This window comes from Thunnus maccoyii, chromosome 19 (assembly GCF_910596095.1).
Source record: "Thunnus maccoyii chromosome 19, fThuMac1.1, whole genome shotgun sequence".
Lineage (NCBI taxonomy): Eukaryota > Metazoa > Chordata > Actinopteri > Scombriformes > Scombridae > Thunnus > Thunnus maccoyii.
This window is the reverse complement of record NC_056551.1, coordinates 19,248,646-19,265,709: the sequence shown is the minus strand read 5'-3', so window position 1 is coordinate 19,265,709 and position 17,064 is coordinate 19,248,646. Positions and strand designations below refer to the sequence as shown.

Below are 17,064 nucleotides of genomic sequence, written 5' to 3'. Positions count from 1 at the left end.
ACCACAATTTGATGCTTTTATAGTTTTGTTTTTGTACAAATTAAATGGTTTACATGTCAATTAGAGGTAAGTAGGTGGATTTTTTTTTTTTTACCATTGGACAGAGCTAGGGTAGCTGTTTCTTTATGCCAAGCTAAGCTAACTCTCTTTAGCTTCATATTTAAAGTGGTGCTTGCTTACTTAATCTTCTCATCTAAATCTTACTGAAAAAAATGAATGAGCACATTTCTTAAAATGTCACACTTCCTCAAAGGCAATGAATTTGTAACCAAACAGCTTAGTTTAAGATTACAGCACAGCACTTACCACCAGGAGAGCCATAAGGGCACCCTGCAGGAGTCCGGTCAGCACGTCACTCCAGTGGTGTTTATAATCTGACACCCGTGACAGTCCTGTGTACACTGCAGCAGCAATCAAGAAGAACTGGATTGTGGGTCTCAGCAGCCTCGCCCATTCAGTCTGGAGTCGAGCCTGCAGGTAGAGCTGATAAAGACGACACGGGACACACAGTACGTTTTTAAAATGCTTAGAGTCACAATAATAAAGTGTTTCTGGCGATGATAAAGACAAGCGGAGAGGGCACCAGGTTAGATCGTCTAAATAATCATTATAGTGGGCAGCATTCCTGCAAGACAAGCAAATGAGCCGGAAAAAAAAAAAAGAGCTGCAGTGATTTGTAGATGACTCAGTGTGTTTACATTTCCACACTAGAAACAAATCTATCATGCAGGAAAAAGTAATAAAAATTGTTTCCTAATGTTCCTGCATTGAAAAAAACATCCCCTTTTTTATGGCTCAAAAATAAGGGTGATAAAAGGTGAGAAAATACTCCTACAGCTGGTTTCACACGGGTCATGACCACATTTTCCTCCTTACTCATAGGAATAATCAGTATAACATTGTTTATTATATAATCACAAACATTATCCGATCTGATACTTAAATGCTGATAACACGGCCTCTGGTCTTCGTTCAGCTGAACATCAAGTTCCTCTGTGGCATAAACCAGATTCTAAATGTTGTTTGTATTAAAAACCGGGCGTGTCTACTCTCTTTGTTTGAATCAAGGACAAACAAGTGTAGCCACTTTATCCATATCCATGTTTCTCTTCCTGTTACACTCCACTTCTGATGCAAACTGTGTCATTTAATGAGTGGCAGGAGAAAAGTACTTCAGGGTCTGTAGGTAAAATGTTCAAATGTCAGCTGCTGTTTCTTGGACTACCAGTCCATGCAGAGGGAGAGAGCTTTGTATTGGCGCCAGGACTTTGTCCCTGTGTCTATTTATATCCCCTAATGTTGGATGAATCAGCAGCCTATAAAAATGATCAGGGTCGAGCAGTAAAAGCAGCTCTGAAGGATACTCAAAAAAAAAGCTGCAAACCTTTAAGTTAAACAATGCCACTGATAATCTAAAGAAATATAAAATATACGTAAAGAAATCTTGAATCACTGCAGTTTAAGGGAGTAATTTGATATTTTGGGAAATAAGCTTATTTACTTTATTGCCAAGAGTTTGATGAGAAGATTGAGACCACCTTCATGTCTGTACGCTAAATATGAAGCCATAGCCGGCAGTTGATTAGCTTAGCTTAGCATAAAAACTGGGAACAGGGGGAAATAGCTAGCCGGGCTCTGTCCAAATCAGCCTACAAACACCTTTGAAGCTCTATAATTAACATGTTTTGTCTTGTTTGTTAAATTCATACATAAACAGAGCGTAAAAATGACAAGTTGTGGATTTTGTTACCTTTGAACAGAGCCTGGCTAGGTGTTTCTGCCTGGTTCTCGTCTTTATGCTAAGCTAAGCTAATCTGCTGCTGGCTTTAGCTTTATATTTAAAGCACAGATACCAAGACAATTACATCTGATTGACAAGAGCCGTGACACTGTTTACATAAAAGTTGGTAAACTCTTTAAGTAAAAGGCGTGGACTGCCCGCCCACCTCAAGGTGTAATTATCAGTCTTTACAGCTTGAGCACCTGGTGTGGAAGTTAGTATGCACACAGACTATCTCAGTGGGCTTTTCAGTGCAGTACAGTGCATGTGTCAACCTGTCCCTTTATTTCATGACGAAATATACCAAAATAACAAAGGAAAAGGAGGGAACGACACCACACAAATACTTTGAATATAAAGGTTGATTTTCTCACCAAACTCTCAGCAAGAAAGCAAATGTAAGCATGTTTCCCAAAATGTACTCCTCTACGCTAGTTGCTCTGAAGCTTAATATGCTTATTAACATGAATAAATAGATATCAAATGTGTTTTCCAAAGACACAAATGAAACAACCAGAATGTCCCATTCTGCCGCCTGCCTTTGAACACAGCCTTCCAATAAATACTGATTTAATTGCGGATGAATATGCAGCTGTGTTTGGTACTTACAGCCAGGAACATCATGCAGTACATGGAAAAAGAGGAGTGTCCGGAGTAGAAGGATAGCCTGCAACAGAAAAAAGACAGAAACATGGCTCAACACTTTGCAATGTGCTTAATAAATTTAATGAACTCATTAAAAAGACACATCTTGTAATAGGTCAACATCAACATCTGTTACTCAGAGGCACACACCCACACAACACCACATCCTGGCACCTATATGTGGGGGTTGTAGTGGTGTCAGTGTTCACTGACAGGTGTTTGTTGCTGCGGGTGAGAAGTGACCACTTAGATTGACGTTGAGAAAAAGAAACACGCCCTCCAGTCCCCACCACCGCCTTAGTTACTTCCTGTTTACAATAACAGTGCTACACACATACACATACTGTACTATAACTGTACACCAGCTCATTGGTGTGTCATTCCACTCTGGTGGGCGATGAAGAGTTCAGGGCTTCACAGTGTAGAATAAGATGAAATATGTATTCCAGAGTTAGTCTCTAATGTGGACAAACGACCTGCAGCTCGTTTAAGTAGCAGGTTTATTGATTTGTCTGGATAAGTTTGGCAGGTAAATCCCTGACCTGCCTTAAATCTCAGACGTGGAGTGATGGAAAATAAAGGAGCTGTTCTGGGGTTCAACTTGTTTCCACTGTAGCCTCATCACAAATTAAGTCTACCATTGGTTTTAAGAATTTTATAGCGGCTGAAATATCTCAATAAATGCTGGATGGATTAGTCTAAGATTTGCTACAGACATCAATGCTCTCTAGAGGATCAACCCTACTGACTTTGGTGATCCCCTGACTTTTCCTCTAATGCCACCATGAGGTTAACATTTTTAGTTTTTAATGAAATTTCTCATAAACTATTGGATGGATCGTATTAGATTTGGTTCAGACATTCATGTTCCCCTCAGCATGAATTGTAGTAACTTTGATGATCCTCTAATTTTCCATCTAGTGCCATCATCAGGTCAAGTTTTTGATTTGTTAAATACTTTGATTCATGTCCAAATACCTGCGAAACTAAATCACTTTTCCATCAGCCTCAGCTGTATTTTGTTTTTAGTGCTGATTAGCAAATGTTATCCTGCTGACACGCTAAACTAAGATTGTGAAAATGGTAAACGTGGAACCCTTAAATTAAAATGTATTATTCAGGGCTGCAACTAACAAGTATTCTCATTAGATTAATTAATTGAAAAAAACGGATCAATCAAGTAATTAATCAATTTGTCTATTAAAATGTCAGATATGAAAAATACCATTACAAAGTCAATGTCATATTTTGTGTGTTTCTCCAACCAACAGTCCAAATACCTAAAGATATTTAACTATATAAGGCTCAAAGAGGCTGAAATCAGAGTTGGCATTTGTGTTGCTTAAATGACTCAATCCATTATCAATATTGTCTTGCTGTAATCGTTCCTCCTGTTCATACTGGCTTTTAAAAGATCCCCTTCAAATGTGCTCAAGCGATGGGGGCCAAAATCCAGGGTCCTTGTTTTGTGCTAAAATGTGTTTAAAGGGCTAATTTGAAGCTTCAGCAGACTGAATTAATCAAATAAAATGCAATCTTCCAAAGTTACAGTCATGTTTATATAAAATTCCCTCTTTGCATTTCCAGTGTTTCCCTGTTGAGCAGCTGTGGAAGTACAATAACAAAAAGAGGGAATTTGGCACTAAAAACACAAGATATTGACTTGATTTGAATAATTTGGATGACTGAAGCTTCATATTATCTTCAGATAAACTTTTGAATACATTGTTTCTCTATATTTTGTCCCCCGTCACTTACATTGAAAGCACATTATGACGGGATCTTCTAATGGTCAGTATGAACATGAGGAACAATTACATGAAGCCAAACCTGTTTGAATGTTCATTTGGGCACCTGACTGTTGTTTTAAGACACACTTGAAAAATTGTGAATCTACCCTTTAATTTTCTGGTGATCAAGTAATCAATTAATCAAAGTGTTTGGTGGTGGACAACCCAGGCTAATCCAACAGACCTCGGTAACATAACCTCACTTTCCAATGCAATAATAATGCAACAGATTAAAGCTGCAAGTTGGTCAGACCCTGTGAGGGCTACGCTCATTCTTTATTAAGTAATGCTATCAAGTCTGACCAAAAATGTGTTTCTTATAGATATCTACCTTACAAGAAAATCAATATTTTTCATTACACATTCAATCTTTTAGTATCTAATGAATCTTTGCCTTTTAAACGCAAAACACACACACACACAGCTCCGACAGCAGGCCTCTTCTTCCCTGGGAAATGTAAATTAAGCTAGGGAGGAATCATATTACAGTAAGATGATCCAGAACAGACTACCCTGACCTGCTCTCTCCTCTCCTGCTGCACTTATTTTCTCTATTAACGACAAGCAGACCAGTCCAAGCACGCACACACATGCACACACACACACGCAGAGGAGCTGGAAATATAATGTGTCCGGACATTAATCTTAAAAGCCTTGCGTATCTGCCTTGAATCACCGGATCTTTTCTCTTGGTCTGCTGATAAATGTTTGTCTCATTATGATGCATTAAAAACTGACTGCAGAATGGTAGAGGGGGCTCCAGGAAATCTCTATGATTATGCACCACACCCTCTAAGTGTAGAGCAGATAACCCAGAGGAGAGACAGAGAGGGTGGGGGACAAATTTCCACTCAGCTCGTGGGGAAGCTTTCTGTTCAAGAGGAAGGGCGAAAACATCATACACTCTGACCTTTAAGTAGAATAATCTAACCTTTGAGTACAGTAGAATAAAACAGTTTCTCATAGCCCTATAAGCCCTTCTTAACATTGATACAATCGTCACTATTTAGGCCTCCAATTCTATAATTACTGCTGGTCTCTGTGGTTATGCCTATAACAGAATGAGAGGTGGATATCCCCTCCGCCCTATATACTTCCTTCTGCTCTGAGCTGATAAGACATAGAGACCTTAACCAAAACAAATTCTACATTCCTGTGATACTTACTCAATCCTTCCTCTGCTCTCTGTTTTAAACTGCATCTAGCATATATTCACTATTAACTGTTGAAATGTTGTACAACCTCGAAGGCGAATGCTGTAATAATTCTGTTATCACCGTTACTATTAGCCTACATAATCATAGGTTGTGTAATGATACATTTAACCTTTGCACTTTGCGCTTGCACCATGAATTACAAAACAATGCAGAGCACAGAATTTCTTTTTTTTTTTTCCGTCAGATTTCGTTAATCTGTTTTGCAAGAAAACAACGGCCGAGAGTGCCACAAGTTTAAATGAGGAGCTGATTTCAACATGAACTATTTCACTCGACCATTTGTGATTGCTGGAAAAGATTTGGATATAACGGTAATACCAACCTGCCCTCATTCACCATTCTCGCGTCTCCGGTGCAGGTGAAGTCTTCAATGTAAGCCCCCGCCGAACAGTTGATGAGTTTCCAGTCAGGTTTGCACACGTCCAGGAAGTGCGGCCTGAGCCGGCCAATAGAATACTTGGCTATGTCGGTGAGAGACTGGCTCATCGCAGCACCAAAGAGGAAAGTACCGACTGCTTTGTAAACACAGGCGAGATAGCTGCCGAAAGATGACTTGGATTTGAGGCGTTTTAGATAAACTGAAAGGCACTCGCCAAAGATCATCTGTAAGAGGGGGGGGGGGGGGGGGAGGGGAAGGAGGAAAGAATACAAAGTTAAATTTAATATTCAACTGAAATCTGCAACATCAGAGCCTGCAATGTTTCCCTAACCCAATCATGGGATCTAAAATAATTGGATATGTGTGAGAAAGTACAGCCTATTACATACATATAACATTACAGAGGAATGTCCACTTATGTGAAATAGCACTTAATATAGAAAATGTCAAGGCCAGAGGATGATGTCCACTTAAAATAATAAATATTTATATAATACTTCATTTAGAGGAGGAGATGGAGTCCAACTGCTTGCTAAAAGTTTCTGCCATATTTAGTGTCTTTTTGCAAAGTGCTGCAGCAGCTGCACATTAAATGATGGCTGGTAACCTTTGTCTTTCACCTTCAAATGTCACAGAGTTATTAAAGTTCTCAACATGATGTTAGCAAATTAGCTTACAGTTAAATGGTAGTGATGACTTTTGCATGCAATTAAAAAACACACACGTTATTACAGGATAATGTATTTAGCAGCAACCGAGGATTAAGAGAAAAGACAGAAGTAAAAGTTTGAGTGTAAAAATGGGGAAAATTATAGATAAAAGGAGGAAGAGAAGGAGTAAATGTAAAATCACCAAAAAGGGTAAAAAACCGTTAGCAGAAGACAAAACAGATGCACTTACAGTGAGTAATGTGACGGGTATCATAACACCTCCTAACAACTGATAGGAAATGGTGTCTTCTTTATAGGGGTACTTGATTGAATCGTCATTACAGAAAAAGCCCCGTTGGAAAGGTTTGTGTTGCACATTGAGTATTGCAAATGGCAGTCCAGCTAGCAGAGAGGTAACGAGAGAAAAAAAAAAAAAAAAAACACGGGAAAAATTACAGGTTATAAGATCATGTCAATAGGCCCCGCACCCCTACCCATGATGCAACAGTGTGTGCCTGGGCAAAGCAAAAGACCACAGCCCAGTTGCATCCTCTGCGTCCCCTGAAGGCAGCTTGCCAAACTTTCAAGAACATCAGGTTAAAAATATGAATGGTTATTGTGTTGGCATGGCAACAGACAGTTAAAAGCTGATAAGGGGAGGATGTTAATAGACAAAAGTCAAAACTTAAGAGCACAAAAATGACATTTCAAAGCAGGTTATTGAGCGCGACTGAGCTCTTTTTCCTCTCTGTTTGAAGCTGTGATCGGTGAAGTAGTGTTTTATCAGGGATCGTGTTACCAGATTGGCTCATGTTCTTTCTTTTGAATTCTCGCCAACAGACCCACAGCGAGCAGAAGTCGTCAGCATGTGAGAAGAAACAGTCCATATGTGACCGAAACATCCATACACTACACACTTTGTTCTTCACTTCCCCTCAGAACAAAATGACACTTACTGTCTCCTCTTTATCTCTCTTGGCAAACCCACAAACTTTCCCTCTGCCTAAAACTGACTAACCGCTCTGTATTCCCCACATATTCTCACACACCTTCCTTTGCCAGACATTGAACGATGAAGTGAGTCCTTAAAAAAATTAGACTACGATAACATATTTTAAAAAAAGAGAAAAAAATTGTTACAGATCAGTTATGATTACTCATGATACATAAAAGACTACAGGCGGGGATGGAAGAGATAAATCACCGATACCACAAAGCAGTAACAGAAGACACACACACACACACACACTTTCTGCCTCTGCCATTCTTCAAAAACAATCGTCTCTGTTCCAGAAGAAGCATTCCAGCTATTTTAAGGAGCAGAAGGACACAGCACACGGCCTGCATGTCTGTTGTATTCATTAACAACACTGACCGAAAATTTCACCCAGTAGATTAAGACAACAAAAGCCTGTCCTTACTATTCTGGAAGCAGAAGAGGAAACTGTTATGTGCTTATTCTCACTACAGCTATGTAGAGCTGCAACAATTAGTCTTTCAATTGATTAGCTGCCAACTATTAAATTCATCGCCAAGTATTTTGATAATCCATTAATCATCTTAATCGTCTTTTTTTTTTTTTTTAAGAAAAAAAAAGTCCAAATTCTCTAATTCCAGCTTCTCCAATGTGAACATTTTCTGGTTTCTTTAGACTTCTTTGATAGTAAACTGAATATCTTTGGGTTTATTAGTCGGGATAAAAGAAGATATTTGAGGACGTCATCTTGGGCTTTGGGAAACCGAAAAAACCGAAAAAATGATCATCAGATTAATTAATAATAAAAACGATTGTTAGCTGCAGCCCTACAGCTATGACTAGATTAATTTATGGTTTGAGACCAAGTTTCAGTATGTATGTTTCAAATGATTTGGACTGCAGTTACTAAAATTGATTAAAATCCAATTTAAATATATATATATATATATATATATATATATATATATATATATATATAAAATCAAGGCCCAAGATGAAGGCTAAAAAACTAAAATCCTGGCAGATCAAAGCACAATACAAAATCCGGGGTAAATCTTTGGCAGAAAGTTCGATCAATCCTGCTGTAGTAAGTGGGATGTTGAGAATAGTTGTTTTTTTAAGTTGACTAAGGATCTAAAATGGACTGATTCTGTTTAATACTGATTGTTTTTAAGTGGACATCCTCCTTCGCCTTACGCTTTTCGTAAACATCTGCAAGAGCTGATGTTGGTGAACACCTCTACTAATGTCATTACGTGACACAAGCCTCACTCTGGGGATAAGAAACAGTAGCAGAACTAAAAACATACTGCACATATTTGGTTTCATTGAGTTTAACTGTGCTACTGTAACAGCTACTGAACAAATGAAGTTATCTGTGTTTACATACAGGCAGTTTGAGTTCTGAATATATCCTAAAAATAACTCTCTGGAGACTTGTTGGTTCTACTTCCTGGTCCCAAAAGAGCCTTTCTCACAGTGGATATTTTGACTTGCCATAGCAGGAAAAGCATGTGTAGCTGATAATAATAATAGTGGCTTCTTTCCATGTAGGTGTGTCAGTAAAGCAGCACACACCGACCAGAGCGGATGCACTGGCACACCTTGAAATACATTTAAGTTACACCTCTGATTGACAAGTCAACATATTTTCCATGAGACAGGTCATGTGCCTACGTCAAACCTGCCTCGAGTGACTCCTACTTACGCAGCTAATGGGCAGGGTGAAGCCCACAGTGTAGAGCACTGTGGAGGAGATTGTGCCATGGTGGAAAGGGTACTTGATGCTCTCGTCGTTACAGAAAAAGCCCCTCTGGTAGGGGCGGATCTTACCCAGGTTAAAGGCTGCCAGAGGCAGACCTCCTGTGGACGGAGAGATCAGGAGGAGAATTTTAAAAAAAAACATGAGCAAAGCAAAAAGTTGAGATCTTCAAATCTGTCATCTTTCAGGTGGAAGTTAGAGGACGATGGAGCTTATTAGCATCGTAGGAAAAGAATATGTGCCAAAATGAATTTGTGACAGAAATGAGAGAGCCCAACCTCAGTTAAAGGATAAGGCTGGAAGTATTTTTCCTTGTGACATCAAATCCCATGAAAAGCCCAAAACCAACAATTCGTTAATCCATCTCTCAATACTTTCTGACTTCTCCCGCTTGTCTATGGCTCTCAGCCCTGACCCCATTTGTTCCTACCAGACATAAAACTTTAAAAACTGAACATGAATATATACCTTCAACTTTTAAAAAGGCTAAATATTTTCCTGAAACAGCTGGGCACCGTAGCTTTTAGGAAACGTTACTAAAACAGGACTTAACGGTGCATTTGTTGGGGACTATTTTCAGCTGTGGATTAATACACATTTGGTGCATTAGTGAGTATTTACAGCAGCAGGACGGTGCATGTGAGAACAATTCAAGATAAACTACAGCGTCCATGTTCATCGTAATGAAGGAACATGTCACGCAGTGCAACAGTGGGACTCTTTGGTACGTTTTTAATAAGTTTTGGACAACAATAACACTCTACGACAGAGAAATAAGCTATAAACAGACTTTGGATACACAGGAAAGACATGTTAGAATGATAAACTCATTGTTGGTTTTGGACTTTTATTAATGAGATTTTTTAATGTTGATAATAATATGGCCAGCCATATCCTTTGAGGCTGAGCTCAGTCAGAAACTCTACAGCATTATATATCACACAGTAAAAAAAAAAAAAACCTTAACAACAATGACTTTATTACACACAAAAAACATGTTATCTTTGGGCAGTTTTTCAGTCTGGAGGATTGAGAAGCTTCTGGCTAGAGCACCGAGTCACATTGGTATGAAAGACATAGCATTGTGGACATAGCTAAGCGCTCCCTATAGATAAAATACCATAAAGATAACAGATTATGCTAATAGGTTGTGACAGTCCAAAGTCTGGATGTAATGCTGCTTTCATTTCACTGGCTGGTTGGCCCATTTAGCTCGTTGTATAGTAGGGGAAAAGACAGTCATTCGTCCGTTCAAGCAGAAAATTAGGGTCGATTATTGAGCTGTAAGGCCCATTTTAACAAGCCACAAATGGCAGAAATCAAACAAACACACACAAACATCACACAAAAGATACACCTTCATCTACAAACGGTCTGCTTCTTCAATCCTGTTCTGTCTGCTGTTTCTACAGCTGTCAGTGTCAGCTGTGCCACCCTGAGTTGATTGGCTACAACAGCTGGAAATGCCACAAAGTCGAAATGGCAACACCCTCGAATCACTTTCTAACTGCACCAAGCAACAGTGTTACACTTTAACTTGACCTCCTCTAAAACAAATGTGCAACTAAAAGGGCTAACCAACACAAACATACAGACAAGAGAGAAAGAAATAAAGAAAAATGTGGATATTTTCCAATAAATCTCTCAGCCTGTACAGTGATTATATTAACAACAAAATAAAAAATGATGCATAAGCACACCAGAGCAAACACTCTAACCTGCTCATTATGCATGTTTTTACATCCTGATTAATCACATTTATCAAAACAGTGTTCCTACAAGCTTAACCTCAACACTCACTACGTGTATATGCATGTTTGGTAACAAGCAGTTCTGCATGACTGCGGGTGGCTGACTATCAGATTCTTGGGTATAATTTAATAGTCTGTTTTTGTATCATTAGCAGAACATCCAAGTTTTCTTCGGCATCAGTCATCCAAACAGCACAGTGAGATTGTACAGTCATTCTCACTGACAGAACACATGTTCCCTTGTGAGGCACTTACAAAATTATGCAATATAAAACACATCTGTAGCCTCTGGGATTTAGCAATACTTCAAAACAAATTGTGTCAAATTTCTCTAAAGAAAAAAAATGTGTAACTTTAGGAAATATTGATGACTGTGCACGGGAGGCTATAGCTTTATGAGTCATGGTGTATATCGATCATTCATAATGAGATTTAAAAGACATTAAAGCCCCCAGAGAAAATGTCTGTCTCTGCCTACCCTGCAAAAGTGAAACCACACAGCACTTATACAGTGATTCATACATTCAATATAAAGACTGGCTGCAAAAAAATGAAGATGGATCAATTCACCACACTTTCAGATAAAGTTAATTATTTGAAACAGCGGTTTCAGATGCTAGATAATCAACTCATACACCGTAGATAACAGAAATTTTACCCTGAATATAGTTTCAGGACTGATATGAGTACAAGTGCCCGCCTTATAACGACCTTAGACTTCCTGAGGGGAAAATGTGATTACATGAACCAGGAAACTTAGGTGAACTGTGTCAGTGCTGACACATGAGTTTAAAACATAACCTGTAAGGTAGTGATGTCAGTTAGGCTATAGCATAGTTCCTCTGCAACACTCTTAAATTCGCAGATTAGAAGATTAATCAGTTTATATCTATCTTTGGTTTATAAAAATTTGGAATATGTACAGTTAAATATGAGTCTACAAGTGACCCACAAAATATGACATATGTGAAATGTGACAGTAACTTTTAACTACAGATAAATTATTTACTGGATAAGTGCCTAAATATAATTGACAAAATATTGATAACAGGGACTATTACAGTGTCATACTACATTTACAGAAAATCAACTATTTTGATAATCTGTTAATTGTTTTGAGTCATTTTTTAAGAAAAAAAAAAAGCTCAGATTTTCTGGTTCCAGCTTCTTAAATGTGAATATTTTCTTTAGTCCTCTATGATAGTAAAAGGGACAAAATAAGACATGAAATGATTGACATTTTAAAGACCAAATGACTAATCAATTAATTGAGAAAATGACAGATTAATCTCTAATGCAGCTCTAATCATTCAAGTCCCCATCCACTCAAAAATGTGCTTCTTGTTCCTTCACTTGGATGTTTAAGCTTCACTGTGTAGAATGATGTATGTGCAGAGTTTGACACCAGAAGGCTGTTTTCACATTTATCTGCTGAAAGTGGAAAGTTTCTCTGTGCTCACTGAAAATCCAAATTTGAAGTATAATTTATGACATCACAAATAGTTTGGAAGCCAATCGAGGTCCAAAATTCAACTTAGACACATGTGATGTGGAAACTCGAAGCCTTCGGTGCACAAATGGTGACAATGGACAGTGAAGGAGGAAATATCTGGTGTTCAGCAGCTCAACTTCTGAGATGAAATATATTTACATATTCATCAGTTCTGAATTTTTTATGAGGGAGAAGAAGTAGATGCCATTTTAAGGATTTTAACAAGATAATTAACATTTTTTTGTGTGGAAAAAAACAGTTTTATTACTGAAAGCAGAGTATTTTACATACATCTTTAAAATGTCTGGAGGGGATCTTTAACCATTAAATGCCTGTGAGCACCTGAAACTCACGTTGGTGTGACTCATTAAATTTGCATACAATGGAAACAAATCAAATTCTTCATTGTATTGAGAGGGGAGGGGAAAAAGCTACAGCAACACTTGGAAAAATCACTATAAATACATCACAAATTCCATAAACATATTGCTTGATTAGTGGCAACATTAGAAGTTAAAATAAACTTCTGTTAAACACAATAAAGTCTCAGTAAATCTCACCCTTGTGCTGCTGAGCATTCACCACTCCCTTCACGTGATGGCAAGCAAGTTAATATCCGAACAGGAGGATTATATTTATCAGGTCACAAATCGGCTTATTAACAATAATAGCAGCAACTAACAGCCCACAGCAGTTGAGCAGGCAAAATTAGTAATTAAAAACACATACCTAGGATCAGACAGGCGATGTCGAGCAGGACAAAGGGGATTCCTCTCGTCTCGAACATGTTTGCTCTTGTCCGTCTCAGCTCCGAGTCCCTGGCTTGTGGTGCGTCCTCTCCTGTAATAAACACCAGGGGGATGCTCCTCCTCGGGACGTCGCTGCTTCTGTTTCCGACCCGAGTGTGAGGTCAGAAACTCGCTACAGCAAATGCTATATAAAACCACAATGAACCGTCGACGCCCCGGTAAGAATTAAACAGACCGTCCGGGGCAGCTGCAAAGCACATACCGATGATAATCAGGCGGAGAAACGCGTCTCGCTGCTGCCGCTGTTGTTGTTGTCGTCCTCGGGTGTCGGGTGCCGACTCTTCCGCTTGTCTGTCATCATGGTTTTAAAGCTGTTTTGAAGCTGTTGAGGGGTTTTTTTTAGCACTCACTCTCACGGGGGTCCGAGCATTTTAAATAGACACCTGCTCAGCGCCGCTGTGTGTGTAACCGGCGGTGCACGAAGCGGTTTTGACGGATCCGAAAAGCTCCGAAGGCGACCGCAGCTGCAGGCCTGGTGCCGCCTTCAAGTGCAGGCAGGAATGTCGGAAACACGAAGGTTAACCTCCGTGTGTTACTCGGTGGTTGATTCGATGACATCCTTCAGAGCAGTGGTTCTCAAACTTTATCACGTCAAGGACCCCTAAGCTGATTAGACCACGGACCCCCATTTGATAAGATTTTTGCTTTTAGATGTTTTATTACAGAAAGTGTATGAAACCCATGACCATAATAGTCATACATTATGTTATTGTGTTACTTATGTTTGGAATTATGGTGAAAATAAATAATCTCCCTGTTTTGCTAGGGACCCCCTGGAACCACCTCAAGGACCCCGACCCCACTTTGAGAATCACTGCTTTAAAAAGGACAGGTTCACTTTTTCAAGTCCGTCTTGAAACAACACTCAAGTGCCCATATGAACACTGAAAGAGGTTTTTATTCCTGTTCATAAAAGATCCTTTCGATGTGCTTTCAATATAAGTGATGGGGGGCCAAAATCCACAATGTGTCCACACATTGCACTCATTTTGTGCAAAAATGCTTTAAGAAGTTTATCTGAAGCTTAGGCATCATTAGGCTTCATTGGATTGTGATTATAAATCCATCCCTATGTGAGCAGCATTTTAATATAGCAAGTCAAGGTGGAACTAAATTTAGCTACTTTACATACTGCTGTGTATTTCATCTATAACAAGACATTATATTCCATTTGCTGATCACATGTTTTATGTGTAAAATCTGAATGTGTTAACTAATAATCAAAGCTCTCAAATAAATGTAGAGGAGTGAAAAGTGCAATATTTCATTCCGAAAAAGGGGTGAAGTAGAAGTATAAAGTAGCATAAAATGGAAATACTCAAGTAAATTAGTACCCCAAAACTGTACTTATGTAGTATTTGAGTACTTATTTAGCTATTCTCAGTGGCTGCTAAGTAAGTGTTGTTACATCAACAGATAGAAGTTATAACAACACTTAAACACTAAGTACAGGCTCACAGTATTAAAAGGATAGGTTCACAATTTTTCAAGTCTGTCTTAAAACAGCAATTAGGTTTCCATATTGTAGTGTTCCTAGGGGGGAGAGAGGGTCGGCGTCAGCAACACCTCTCAGTTTTACCAGTTAAGTTACTGTAAGTGTTGTACAGTGTGTTCAGCCAACTCTATTAAGTGTTAGTCAGTGAAAGAGTCAGCAGAGATGTCAAATCATGAGTTGTTCCATGCACCAATAATGGCATTCCCCCCTCTTAGACAGTAAATATTGTAAAACTGTTGTGCCATCCCACTGCTGTTGTGACAGATATAGTTGACTGTGAAGGGAAGGCTCACTGGTTCCTGTGCCAACATGACCCAGCTCTACACAATATGAACACTGAAAGAGGTTTTCCTCTATGTGCTCATTCCTCCTGCTCTTACTGGCTGTTAAAAGCTCCCCTTCAAATGCATTTTCAGTGGCCCCTTCTACACAGCTTGTTCAAGGCGGGAATGTTGTGCTGCTTTTCCATCGCCATTCTGTATAAAAAGGTACAAACACAGAATGTGGTCACATTGCCGGATTGACATCTGTGTAAAAAAGACAGCCAGTATGGCGGGACTACACACACTAGACGCCGATACTGTTGTGTTACATGTCACAGCTCTTATCTGGAACGCCAGCATGCTATCTAAAAATCACATAGGGGGGCGGCATTATGCTGGCTTTGTTTGCTTTAGCGCAAAAAAGAAAAGCCAGCATAATGACAAGTCTTCTTTACAGCAACATCGTGAGATCTCTGTATAAAAGGGGGTAATATAAGTGATGGGGGCCAAAATCCACACAGTCACTTTGTGCAGAAATGTATTTACAAGTTTATCTGAAGCTTATATGAGGCTTCAGCAGTCTGAGTTAGTCATATCAAGTGGATATCTGCCACATTTACAGTCTGTTTAGCATCAAATTCCCTCTTTGTGTTTCCCTGTTGAGCTGTAGTGGAAATACAGTAACACCCAAATGAAACACAGGTGAGGGAAACGAGACACAGGTGAGACACATGAAATAATCAAACACAAGAAGTAAAGTGAGCAGACACAAGGAGGAAATATTACAAAATAAAACAGGGACTAAAGTAAACAAACAGGTGACACAAAAAACACAGGAGGAACACACAAGGGAACAGAGAAAACCAAAACCAGGAAACAAATGCAACACAAATGAAAGAGCCCCTCAAAAAGTCCAACTAAAAACAGAAAAAGTCTGAGGGCATCAGAAGGATAACAAAAACCAAGGAAGTCAAAAGAACAAAAACACAAAGAGTCCAAAAAACAGAAAAAGTACCGGTGGGACTTGACAGTAGAAAGAGAGATAAATGCAATTGAGCTTAGGTGTCCCACATTGGGTGGTGTCCCACATTACTCTAAAGCAGAGTATTTTCATATCTGGAGAGGATCTTTAACTTCATCTCATTAGCTCTGGGAACATTTATCATGCATGGAACTACAAAAAAGCCACCGGCACTAGAGAGGTCATTTAACCAATAATTATTGGGATGAATTTAAATATTATGAGAAGACATAAAATGACATATTTATCCCATTTGTTCGATAATGTTTTTATACACTTATCTGTTTGCAGTTTATTGCCTTAGTCAATATGTTCAGCTCAGTATGTAGCCTATAGGTAAACATACATTTCATTATCTTTGATGGTTGAACTGTCCTTGTTAATTACTCACTGACCCCATCTAGTGTTTTGGAGGTTAAGCTACACTAATACAATACAATACAATGTTGAAAATTGTGATGATACAAATAAACACTTGCTCCAAACCGACAGTAATGATGAATATTTATTTTCTTCATATCATATATATTCTTTTTTTTTTTTAAAGGGATATACTAGTACTCCATCCACCACTGGATATCAAGTCCTTTGATCACCCACCTGTTGCTCTACACTACCCCATTGTAGTTTAAGATACTTTTACTCATATTTATGGTCAATGTCAGTGACATTTAGCACAGAAATACATATAAACCATTTATCTTAAAGATGGTGTTATTCAACCACAGTTTTGAATGGGGAAATTATTTATGCCTCCAAGCACAGGTGCTAATATCACTTATTTTCGTATTTTATATATAAATAAGACTAAACATTACCATGTCTCCAGTGTGGCTGCTGATGATTGATTGATTGCAGGTTAATCTTCTTAAATGTTTTCATCTCTATCAAAAAACTGGAGGTCCTGCACACCTACACAAGTGTTTCCACTTCATAGCACCTGATTAGACCTCTCAAGTTAGGTGGAGCCTTGCTAGAAATGTCACAAGTTTATCAAAGTGCAATAAAAACAAACATGTAAAGTTGTATGCTAT

General features: G+C 38.7%; 1 protein-coding gene across 5 annotated transcripts in view; it reads right to left on the bottom strand.

Moving 5' to 3' along the window:
- Positions 1-17,064, bottom strand: part of plpp1a (phospholipid phosphatase 1a) — a 19,207-nt gene extending 2,143 nt beyond the window's left edge. The window contains exons 1-6 of one of the 5 annotated variants that reach the window (XM_042394297.1): positions 13,454-13,766; positions 13,172-13,375; positions 9,146-9,300; positions 5,755-6,035; positions 2,390-2,447; positions 307-483 (exon numbers count right to left, since the gene is read on the bottom strand). In XM_042394297.1, the coding sequence (XP_042250231.1) occupies positions 307-483; positions 2,390-2,447; positions 5,755-6,035; positions 9,146-9,300; positions 13,172-13,229 (729 nt within the window). In that variant the 5' untranslated portion in view covers positions 13,230-13,375; positions 13,454-13,766. Of the gene's footprint in view, positions 1-306; positions 484-2,389; positions 2,448-5,754; positions 6,036-6,711; positions 6,864-9,145; positions 9,301-13,171; positions 13,777-16,848 lie in introns of those variants that run through there. The other 4 variants (XM_042394298.1, XM_042394296.1, XM_042394295.1 and 1 more) reach the window with 4 other exon arrangements.